The 12,973-nt window shown below is 35.3% G+C and overlaps 1 protein-coding gene across 1 annotated transcript; it reads left to right on the top strand.

Moving 5' to 3' along the window:
• Window positions 1-11,948, top strand: psmb1 (proteasome 20S subunit beta 1). Its single transcript, XM_067385445.1, has 6 exons — window positions 1-159; window positions 1,111-1,218; window positions 3,586-3,667; window positions 3,759-3,888; window positions 4,600-4,706; window positions 11,652-11,948. Exons 1-6 carry the CDS (start codon window positions 59-61, stop codon window positions 11,835-11,837), a joined length of 714 nt encoding a protein of 237 aa, XP_067241546.1. The 5' UTR covers window positions 1-58; the 3' UTR covers window positions 11,838-11,948.
• The last annotated feature ends 1,025 nt before the right edge of the window (window positions 11,949-12,973 follow it).

Genomic DNA, 12,973 nt, shown 5'->3' with positions numbered 1-12,973 from the left:
TCAACTTCCGGCGGCCATATTGCGGTGATACAGCGAGTTTTGCTGAGGGAGCTCCATCATGATTTCTTCTCAAGCTTATGGAGATAATGGAAAGATGAAGGAATATCACTACAGCGGTCCAGTGGAGCATAAATTCTCTCCTTATGCCTTCAACGGGGGGTAAGAAGCAGCAGACGCGCGCGAGTTTCTGTCTCTTCATCATCTTCCTCACGCGCCGAGCATGACAGTTCATTTCACCGCAGAAATTCACTGAGAAACTCTATATAAAGTCTGTTTTCACCGCGATTTCACTGCAGTTTCCACCGTATAATAAGCTAGGCATTCTGGAGTTAAATTCAGTCGTAATAGTAAAATAATAAGTTGTTTTGAACGGTGTTTTTTTTTTACTTTCACTATCAAAACTGCAGAATATGACGGACAATTAAAGAGACTGATTTACACTTTCTTAAAGTAAAAAATATAAGTCAAAACGGCTGATATCTGCATAATAATATGTGTATATTTCATGATGTATTGATGTTGCTGCCTGATTTCTGCAGATTCATTTCAAACTTACTATTATGGGCTGTGTGTGTGTGTGTGTATATATATATATATGTATATGTGTGTGTGTTGGATAAGTTACACTAAAAGTATTTAATTACTAGCTACTAATTATATCCTCAACAGTGTAATTCGATTGTTGTACTAATTACACTCTGCTTTACTTTTTTATAATAGAAATGAAACTGCTCTTTTAATTTCCAAATAAATATGTACAGTTGCATAAATTATTTTTGAACTGACCAAAGTATATAAGGGAGAAGATCACATTAAAAACATACATTTTAACATTAGATGTTAAATGTTGATGTTAAATACATTATTGTTTTATACAGAATTGTTCTGTAGTCTATAAAGTATTAAATTCAATTACATTAGAAGTAACTGTAATAAAATACAGAGTAATCCCTTCACTTTTTCAAGCGAAAAGTAATTAAATTACAGTACATAATTATTTAGTAATGCATTACACCTAACAGTAACCCTGTGTATAATTTAAGTGCAGTGTTGAGATCGTCCTGTCTGTTCTCGTCACTATAAATGTTAATGTTTTACTGTGTTTCTCAGGACTGTGCTGGCGGTGGCTGGGGAAGACTTTGCTCTCGTGGCTTCAGACACACGTTTAAGTGAGGGATACAGCATCCACAGCAGAGACTCTCCCAAATGCTACAAACTGTGAGTTATCACATCAATCATTCACGTAAAATGAAATCTGTATGTTTTTTGTTTTTTTAGCTTTTTGATCATATTTAGTGTATATATAATCTGTCATTTATTATATAGACTATTATTTTAACCAGACTTTGCACAGTACAATAAAGTACAGTAATTTAATTAAATATAATCAAGGCATGATGGATCCATCTGTGAACATCATATATTTGTGTCAGTGTTTTGGATCTATTTTTTTAAATGACTGGAAATTAAGGACTGATTCAACCAGCCGACCAAACAAACAAACAAACTTAACACAGGACTCCAGACTGTGCCTAAAACGGTTGCATTTGCAAATAAATATATTCATTTGTGAGTGATATTTTTACTGATAATAGTGACATGTGCATGTTATTTTCGTGTTCTGTGCCCAGTAGTCTATCACATCATGTGCTGTGTTTATGTAATTAAATGAGATGCTGCATGTGAAAGTTTCACAATATTAGGGAAAATATCACACACCAAACAGACACCAAAGAACTAGCATTGATAAAAGCTGACTGTGTTGTCGCCTGTATCAGTGCAAAAAAGCTGCATTTGAACACACCGTTCTGCTCCTGAGTAAAGGAGAAACTGACAATTTCTTCATATAAATTTGTTTATATTCGTCATTCAAAAGGGGAAACCGGCTCTACAGACTGCAGATACACACACAGTGCAGCGCGTGTTTACCGTTTGAATATCAATCACGCTGATCACTTTCATTATTCCACTGTGCTTGTGCTCATCAGATCAATTTAAGGTCATCTAAAGTCTTCAGTGCCTTAAACAGTATAACAAAAGTATTAATGATCATTTTAAGACGTTTTATATTTTGTGGAGAGAAAAACAAATCGTGATACTCCCTAATGTGATTATTAACATTAATTTCATTAAATGTGAGCGCTGCATGTTTTAAAGTCAGAAGATGGCGCTGTTGCACGTTCTTCAGGCTCTTGCAGCAGAGCCTCAGTTCAGCTCACAATCAATGATTAGAGAACATTAGTCAAACGATTGCTTATGAACTAATGCTGATCAATAATGACAGTTTACTTTATATTATTAATATAGTAATGTGTTGTAATGCTTTTAATAATGTAGTTTTTTTATTATCTCCCTCATCTGATCTTGAATGAGCAGCAAAAGCAAAGTGCATGCATTTCAAAATAAGAGTCCCGCTGTATTTTGGCCTGTTCATTAAAGTCTGCGTGAACTGGAAGTTGCAAATGACTTTTCTCCAGTGTTGTGACATATTTCCAAGTGAAACGGAATATTGAATAGAGGGCAGGGTTTTACTTTAGTGCTCCTCCTCTCCATCTCTCGCTCATAGCAGGCTAACAGTTGCAGAGGAGTGGTTTAAGCGTTTTCAACCCAAGCCGTCAAACTGACGTCATCAGGGAAGGAACAGCATTCCAGACCGGAAGTAACTTCAGATTTTGATTAAAGACTGCCACGACAAACTATTTTTTTTTCTGTGTATTAACTTGCACGGATTAATTGTTCACCACAAGAGTAATAATATGCACTAGTAAAGTTTATACGGTCGATTTTGATTTCATGCCGACTTTAATCAAAGTCGTATGTATATCAATTTCCTTTGTTTATTTCGTTACACAAACCAAATAAATTTTATATTTCCATATATTTATATTTATTTTCATTTGATTCAAAGTAAACTGTTCAGGAAGGAAAGACTAAGATAATTATATGATGCATATTATTCAATATAAAGATTATAGTTAACTAGATATAGTTCATTGCTTGAAATAAATGTTAATACTGAAATAAACATTTATAAAAACGAAAAGGCCAAGTTTAAAAACAACCAAAAATAAAACTAAAAACAAAGCACACTAAAAAATTTAAACTTTACGAAAAATGAAATCAGAAAATATAAAAATCTAATAAGATTTAAAATAATAACTGAAACTAAAATAGTGAATAAAAAAGAAAATAGTGACATTTCCCAGAAAAATCACAAGATGAAAATGCTGAATATATATATATATATAATACTGTTACCAACTGTACTGCAGTTTAAATCAGAGATATTTAATAAGCCATCTCTGTCTCAATGTTCTTGTTCCTGCAAGTCACAAGACAAGGAACGGTTAAACTAGTGACACTGATTGATTACTCTGCCTTCAGGAAGCAAATATATAGTGAATATTCCTTATCATCGCTGTCAGGAAGAAATCTCTCATCTCCAAAAACAGGTTTGACTGACAGTTTGGAGATAGCAGGTTTCTGCCCATCTTCCAGTGCTTTCTGTGAAACTTTGATCTAACTGTAAGTGTTTGGAGATTTCAAGACGGCTGAACCTGATCTCTCTGGTTCATTCCCACACAGGACAGACACTACAGTGATTGGCTGCAGTGGTTTCCATGGCGACTGCTTGACGCTAACCAAAATCATTGAGGCGAGACTGAAGGTGCGTTTGACAACAGAAGCTAGAAATGAAAATGTCATAGTATTTTCTGGTCAGATCATGTTCAGTCACATAATGATTCTTTCCCTTATAGATGTACAAGCATTCAAACAATAAGAGCATGACCAGCGGAGCCATCGCAGCCATGCTGTCCACCATCCTGTACGGCAGGCGTTTCTTCCCGTACTACGTGTACAACATCATCGGCGGTCTCGATGAGGAGGGTGAGTTTGTCAACGGGACTGAAGTGTGTCAAAAACATTATCTTGTTTTTCACTAGCTCTGAAATGTGTGGTCGACTTTTAAAGCAAGACACCTCAGGTGAACAGGGTAAAAAACGTACTTCTAGACATCACCCTACTTCCTTATTTGATTGATTACATTAAGAATTGCAAACATTTTGTGTATTACAAGTTTTCTGAAATGTTATGTTTCAGTATTCAAATGAGGTATAAAATAATTAAATATGCAGACATTTGCATAGATTTACAGAACAGAAATCTGAGCGCTGGATAAAGCCAGGATCAATTTGATTTTGTTTGAGTTAAAAGTTTTTACAGATTAGATTTTGGGTCTCACTTTTTATCACTCCATTAAATCAGAAAGTTCTGTCAGCAGCCAGAAAATAAATATATTTCCACCATATTTTTAGGAATAAAATGTTCTGTAAATCAGGTGAATGATATATGAATGAATCTTCTGAATATAGACAGTAATAAGGCTGAATTTGGTGTGTGTAAGTACACTGACTCAGCCTTTAAAAATGTGTGCTGAAATCAAAATCAACAAATGCAAACAGATAAAGTGCAGTAAAAAAAAATTATTTTGGATATTTTCCTTCTAGTAGTCTCAAACAACACATTATGAAAAGCCAAATAGGCCAAAATCATTTCAATCGATTGTTTTTCAGTAGCCAGTGTGTTTTCTCATTCCAGGTCGAGGTGCCGTTTATAGTTTCGATCCGGTTGGCTCTTACCAGAGAGACTCTTATAAAGCCGGTGGATCAGCCAGTGCAATGCTGCAGCCTCTTCTTGACAACCAGGTAAGACAGTCCAGGTTAGGTCAGATGAGATTCTGTCCACCTTATTTTTACTGTAAGAGCGATGCAGCCATTTGAATGTGTGAGTCTTCAAGTTATTTCAGCTGCACATAACAGCTCATTATGCTGCTTGATATAGCAATGCAAATGGGTATTTCTCATATTATGTTTTGTAATTAAAAACACACTGGTTTGTTTTTTACCGTTTACTGCATTGTATTATTTTAGCTCTCTGCCTGTAGCTAGTGAATTAGGAAGTGTTGCACATTCACAGAAAATAGCGTCTGTGTTTCTAAACAAGATGGATTTAATAGTCGGGTGATTCTTACACCACCTAAATACAGGGAGAAATTCTCATTTGCCCCGTGCAGTACATAATTTTATCTTTTAAAAATCATCTTTGAGTAAAATGACATATTTAAATGTTCTTACTTGTGGAAATAATTTATTCATGCCTTAAAACGCTTGAATGTAACTTGACACCCTTGCTTCATGAATATGCAAATTAGTCTCCACCTCCAGTCAATCACAGCAGCTCAGACTGCCTGATCCTCTCGTTCAACTGTAGTTAACGCTACACAAATCAGAAATATATGTTTGAAGCAGAAACTGATTGAGAAGAGCGAATTACACAGGCTCGTCTACAAGTCAGTGTTTCAGAATGGTGATGCCATTTATGTATCCCTCTCTACAACATCAGACACATGACGGTAATAGGTTGTTTGCACATGACAGGGTTCCTACACATTTTCCATTTCAAAATTCCATACTTTTCCATACTCAAATTTCCAGACCTCCTTCCAAACGATTTCTGCCATTGGTGAGCCTCGGTCTCCTTTTCTCCTGATTAATGGATCTTGAGAGAGGAAATGTCACTGCTTCATGTTTGTAGTCCGGGTCCTACAGTCTTTTAGTGATTTTTAAATTAGTGTTTGATTGTTGAAATAAAGTTTTGTATTTAGTATTCATGTCCTAGGCCCTTCTCTTCTTAAAAACCACGTACCTGTGTAACTTTTGTTGGGAATAAAATCTACAAGTACTAATATATTCCATTTAACAAGTTGTCATGACTTAGTTTGTTTCCCTTTCCGGCCATACCACTCGCTACATAGGCGTGAATATTTAATTTGTCTATTAATTCGATACATTTCCTTTATAGAGATCCTTCTGTGATTTATCCATCTGCTCTGTTCTCAACATTATATGTATCATATATTATCATATATCATATATACATATAATATATGAAACATTATATGTTTCATATATTATATGTATCAAAGTATTTTTATAGAGTAGCCTACGAGTATGAGTAGCACAAGCAGTTTCCGTAATATATTAGAAATTTGTAACTCTATAAACATATTTGCAAAGTGAAGAGAGGTGAAAAAGGTGACATGTAGAAAGTAGATAGTTGTAGGGGGTCTGGGGGCATCCTCCCCCAGGAGAATATTTTTGTGATTTTAACATGTAAAGGAAGCATTCTGGTGCACTCTGAAAAGAACATAAATGGAAAAAAACAACATTTGCTTCAAGTAAAAAATAAAAAATAAAACATTTTGGCACCGGGGCTGAGCATTGAAAAATTTCATAATTGAATGTGATTTTGATTCAGAAGCTTGCGATTTGATTTTGATTTGATTACCTTTGATTCAGTATTGATTAATTTGGGCCTATCAGGTACAGTACATGGCAAATTTCCTCAAAGAAAAAAATCTCTCAACTAATGCTGTAAACAATACAGGGAACCACAGCTGGTACGTCATTATAATATTAGGTTAAATTGATCGTAAGTTACTTACATATAGGCTAACTTACACATAAGGAAGTTTTTATAATAACGTTATAATCAAAGTGACAATTATTTTTCTACTCTTTTTATGTAGGCCTAAACATTTAAATGGTGACTGTCATAAAACAGATTTATGTATTCAATATAGAAGCACATGTTAAGTACAAATACAATGAATATGTAATAGCCTATAGAGCATATATTTATCAAAATGCTCCTCTCAAAGTTCATTTTTGTAGCTAAATGATGAGTTATTGGACATTGTAAGGCTTTTCTGAGGTAGGCTAAATGTGACATTTTTACAAGCTGTTTTATTGACGCCTTTCTGCGGTTGAAACGCTGATTAATCGATTGCATGCGACATGACAGATTTTGGTAAGTTGTACTGTATCTTTCAACATGCCTTCAGATTCTCAATCATTTTGTGTTGTAACTAGTAAAGCCAAAGAGATGGCTGGTTCACGAGCGCTACAGCGATCTGTCACGCCACAGAGCGCTAAGAAAGATCGTGACTAACTCCAGTCTATGGGAAAGTAGTAGCCCATTTGCAATTCTTATGAGAACTCTTCGGATGTAAACGATTCACATAAATGATGTATTTTGATTCAAAACTGCTAATTTCGCCACAAAGTGACTAGTTTGCAGGTATAATAAATTAAAAAACTGAATAGAGGCAATAGTCTGGAAACACAAATATTTTTCCAAACTCTGATTTCTTTTTTCCATACTTTTCCAGACCTGGAAAAAACTCAAATCAAATTCCATACTTTTCCATACTTTTCCAAACCGCGTAGGAACCCTGACATGACGTCACAGCAGCACTCCCTGGAGGGCAGGGAGTGTTGTTTATATGATGTTTTATATAAGAATCCTATCAAAAACTCAAAATCTGTATGTTTTGCGTTGTTTATGGTTGCTCAAATCGATAAAATCGAGAACCCAGAAGGTGTTTAGCCTATATAGTTTACATAACTTGTACTGTTTTTTATAACTTATATCATTTTTTTTTACTTTAAAAGTTGTCGCCTTTAATAGCGTTTTGCATCTGCTGATACTGAAATGAAGATGTACACCTGCTCACCTTATTTGTTTTTGACTCCGTTAAATATTCACATTCTTCATGGTATCGTTTGCAGGGAAGAGAAGCTATTTTATCCCATTGAATGATAATTTGGTGTTTTCACTTCAGTTTTGTAGTATTCTGTTCACAATGTTGGTCTGGTTACCATGAGAACAGTGTCATGCGCTGCTGTAGCAATCATACAGTAGAAAATGTCCAAATAAATAAATGTTTAACAAGCTGACAGAAGTCGATTCAACAACAAAGACAACACTTTCAAAAACACTCAGCTATGTGATTATTTTATTGACTGATAGGGAGTGGGTTAAATCAGTGACATTATTAGATTTGATATACGTCGTCTTCCCGTCACCTCCTCAACCTTCCCTACGTGTTTTTACACGTATAAAAGGCAACAATTGTATTATACCATCCAGTTTTTTCCCTGAACGATGACGTGAGCTCCTGTTGCGATTCTCGATTCAGCATAAATGACCTACAATGGCGACATTTTTCACAATCGTGACAGAAAATCAAAATACTGCCCTAACTTCACTAGCAGAAAGGCAGCGCGATATAAACAAACCAAACTAGAACTGAACGCGGCATGACGGCAGCTTCACATTCTCTATATCTACCTCAGGGTTCCCACGCCCCTTGAAAGTACTTGAAAGGACTTGGATTTATGACACATAAATTCAAGGCCTGGAAAATACTTGAAAACAAATATTGGTCCTTGAAAGTGCTTGAATTAAATTTGAAATACATTTTGAGAAAATTATAACACGCCCCTCTTAGTCCTAGTATATTTGTTTTGGAACCAAACAGATATCGCCATTATCCATTACTATGGTAGTCAATGGGGGGCGAGATCTGCTTGGTTATTGACATTCTTCCAAATATCTTTCTTTGTGTTCAGCAGAACAAAAGACATTCAAACAGGTTTGGAACAACTTGAAGGTGAATAAATGACAAAATTTTCATTTTTACATTTACATTTACATTTATTCATTTGGCAGACGCTTTTATCCAAAGCGACTTACAAGTGAGGAATACAACAAGCGAGTCGTTATGACGAGGCAAATAGACAAGAAGTGCTCATAATACAAGTTATGGGCAGTGCTCAGATTATCCTAAGCTACAATAGAGAGGGATTAGAGGAAGTGAAAGGATAGGAATTAGATTTTTTTTTTTCTTTTTTTTTTTCTTAAGATGAGGTTAAGTGCTCACGAAAGAGATGGGTTTTCAGCTCTCTTTTGAATATAGGCAGGGATTCCGCATTCCGGATGAAGGCAGGAAGATCATTCCACCAGCAAGGGACAGTGAATGAGAATGTTCTGGAAAGTGATTTTGTGCCTCTCTGTGATGGTACCACAAGCCTTCGCTCCTTTAATGAGCGCAGGTTTCTGGTAGGAGTGTAGACTCGTAAGAGTGAGTGGAAGTAGGAGGGTGCTGAGCCTGTGGTAGATCTGTAAGCAAGCGTCAACGCCTTGAATTTGATGCGAGAAGCAAGTGGTAGCCAGTGAAGAGAGATGAAGAGAGGCGTGACGTGGGCTCTTTTGGGCTCGTTGAAGACGAGACGTACTGCTGCGTTCTGAATTATTTGTAGAGGCTTGATTGTGCATGATGGCAGTCCAGCCAGAAGTGCATTGCAGTAATCAAGCCTAGAAATGACCAGAGCCTGGACCAGAAGTTGTGTTGCATGTTCTGTTAGAAAGGGCCTGATTTTCCTGATGTTGTATAGTGCAAATCTGCATGACCGAGCTGTCATTGCAATGTGGTCTTTGAAGGTCAGTTGATCATCAAGGATTACTCCAAGATTTCTGGCCGAATTTGATGGGGTAATTGAGGATGTGCCTAGCTGGATACTGAAATCGTGATTTAGAGTCGGATTGGCAGGGAAGACGAGAAGCTCAGTCTCAGCCAGGTTGAGCTGTAGATGATGTTCTTTCATCCATGCCATTTTTGGGTGAACTAACCCTTTAAAAAGTCTGAATTGCGTGAGTATAAGACCACAATTGTGTCTTATAAAGTCTTTTAAAGAATTGTGATTATATAAACTTTTTTCCTCAGAAGTGCTCATTTATATCTCTCAATTCTGACTTTCTTTTCTCAGAATTGGAAGCTTATCTATAATATATTGTATATATTCTGACTTTAAGCCACAGTTACGATCCATATAATACATTTTTTTTTCACTCAATTGCAAAATGTATTTTTATAATATTCTCTCTATATTATGTTTTTTACTCAAGTAATGGTTCATAAAAAATTAAAACCAAAACTAGTATGGAATAATTGTTAACATTAGGGATAAGAAAGGTTTTAATTTATTTCCAAAATTAGTGTACAAATGATGCAAATGCAATAGGAGGATTAAAATGTTAAGTATTGTAAGAGGTCTGTATGACGCTCCATATGTGATGTGAATTTGATATAAAATAAGCGGTGCTTTAAAAAGTTCTTGAAAGTCCTTGAATCTGGTGTTCATGAAAGAGTGGGAAGCCTGCTACCTCCTTTCTCAAAGTCTTTCAATTCAGTGGAAAAGTCGCTCATCTTCATAACATAAAGATCACGTCCAACATATGTTGTGATTTTCTGTTTATAGCTTTCTAAACCAGCACAGAAAGGACTTTTCTCCATCTCTTCCATTCTAATTTTCACTGCTTGCCCTCCACCGGTATTTTGCGCATCACCAGAACCACATGATTGCAAACAACCTATTGATATGATTAGCTTTTGGCTTGACTAAGTTATCAAACAGCTAATAATGTGTTGCTAATGTTACACAAACCATGTTCCTGTTCGCCATCTCAGAGTCAAAACAGTGGCCTTTAAAAATCAGCTTCCTTAGAAACGCTTTGAACATCATAGAAAGTCAGGGGAGAAAAGCTGATGGGATTGATGTTTGTGACTGCAGGAAACGGGCGGTTTCAAACTCCATTTTTGAGCATATTAAAAACATCACATAGACACAAACAACATTAAAACTTGATAGTCACCACTTTGAAGAAAATGAAGGTTGATTTTAGGACCATTATTTTGAGTTTTGACATTTTCAAGACCACCCCAAATTCACATTGCTTTTAAAATAGTGAGTTGTTGAAGTTGGGCTCATATATATATAAATACTGCTTCCTACAGGTTTGAAATATACTTGCGGTGGTATCCGGGTGAAAAATTCTCCTATTACCCACGGCAAAACAAATGACCTACTGCATGTGACAAACAAATAATGTGTGATTTTTAACAATATTTTTATTTATTGAAATTAATTTTAATTACATAGCATACTATTACATTTAATTACATACTAATATTTTGCATTATTATGCATTGTAAATTATGCAAAATTACAGCATTTAAATGGTTCTCCTTGCTGTTATATAGTGTCTCTCTCAGTGAATGGGACACAGATTTTACTAGTAAAATTTATAAAATGAATAATATATGTGTCAAATAATGTTCTTAGTCTTTTCTTCCTGTGGGGGAGACTGCAATAATTTACTATAAATTAAATTGAAATCAAATTAAATACAATTTATTGTGTAACCAAAATACCAATAATGCCCAAAAGAAAAAGAAAAAACTTAGCGTGTGACTTTTAATTATAAACAAGCCTGAAATACACCGGGACTCTTATTTTGAAATGTCTGCACAATTGCAGGCCGATCCTTCAGATTCTTACAAGCATTTTATATAAAGGCCATAAAGTAGACATTGTAATAATTCATCATCTTGAGTTCATTTTATATATATATATATATATATATATATATATATATATATATATATATATATATTAGAAAAAACAAGATATAATATACACACATTAACATGTATTAATGTTAATATTTGGAAAATGTGCTTATTTGTCATGAGAATGTCACCATTCAAGAAATCTTAATGGTTTTGAAAGAGGTTTCATTTTTCATTGAGCAAAATTGTTGTGTGAATTGTATCCTGGACACATTTCACCTTATTAGTCTATAAAATGAAAGTAATACTCAAACTGACGATGTAATCCCTGTGTATGACTGGTGTAAGGGAGCTAAACGGGAGGAAGTTTTCTTGAACTAGTTTCTCTTGTGCTTAGATCGGATTCAAGAACATGGAGAACGTGGAGCAGCTGCCCCTGACCCTGGAGAAGGCCGTGCAGCTGGTGAAGGATGTTTTCATCTCAGCCGCTGAGAGGGACGTCTACACAGGAGATGCTCTCAAGATCTGCATCATCACCAAGGAAGGCATTCGAGAAGAGCTCGTGCCACTCAGGAAAGACTGAGACGTCTTCTCTGCCATGCCAAAATTAGCCTGTTTTTGTTTTTCTCCAGTTGAATCCTTCACTCTGCTGTTCTTTTTATATTCCTTCTCAAGAATAAATACGTTAACAGTATCAGTATTGTCTTTCTTTTGTCTTTTAATTCAGAGTTTGAGAACAACATTTGAGAAAACAAATCACAATAGTGAAGTAAAGGACTCTAGGAATGGTTAAAGGCCCAAAACTGCCCTATAAATTTATATTAAATTTAAATTTAACTGCCCTATATATTTATAATCAGAAAAGTGAGGTAAACACTAAAGGAAGGGTTAATGGCTCAAAACTGCAATGTGAAAGTTTTCAGAAATCTCAATAGTGACTTGAAAAACTTGTGTACTGTAAAATGTACTGTAAAAGATTCCACAAATCAGAATATCTAGTTAAAGGGTTAGTTCACTCAAAAATGAAAATTCTGTCATTAATTACTCATCCAAATGTCGTTCCACACCTGTAAGACCTTCAGGAACACAAATTAAGATATTTTGATGAAATCCAATGGCTCAGTGAGGCCTCCATTCACAGCAATAACACTCCCTTTTTCAATGCCCAGAAAGAGCTATTTAAAACTGCTCATGTGACTACAGTGGTTCAACCTTAATGTTATGAAGTGACGAGAATACTTTTTGTGCGCCAAAATAACAAAATAGTGATTTATTCAACAATATCTAGTGATGGGCGATTTCAAAACACTGCTTCATGAAGCTTTGAAGCTTTACGAATCATTTCAAATCAGTGCTTTGGAGCGTGTATCAAACAGCCAAAGTCACGTGAACCATTGAAGTGTCAAAACACTTATGACGTAACGAAGCCTCGTTGACTGAAATCAAGGGATTTTGGCACTCTGTCTGAACCACTGATTCGAAACAAAAGATTCGCAAAGCTTAGAAATATAGTCTTTTGTGACTTTTGGAATAAAGTCACTATTTTGTTATTTTTGGCACACAAAAAGTATTCTCGTTGCTTCATAACATTAAGGTTGAACCACTGTAGTCACATGAACTGATTTAAATATGTCTTTAGCTTTCTGGGCATCTGAAAGTGTTAATTATCTTGCTGTCAATAGAGGCCTCACTGAGCCATCAGATTTCATCAAAAATATC

The sequence above is a fragment of the Chanodichthys erythropterus genome, chromosome 5 (genome assembly GCF_024489055.1).
Source record: "Chanodichthys erythropterus isolate Z2021 chromosome 5, ASM2448905v1, whole genome shotgun sequence".
NCBI lineage: Eukaryota > Metazoa > Chordata > Actinopteri > Cypriniformes > Xenocyprididae > Chanodichthys > Chanodichthys erythropterus.
Note: the sequence above shows the minus strand (reverse complement) of the source record. Positions and strands in the feature narration are given on the sequence as shown.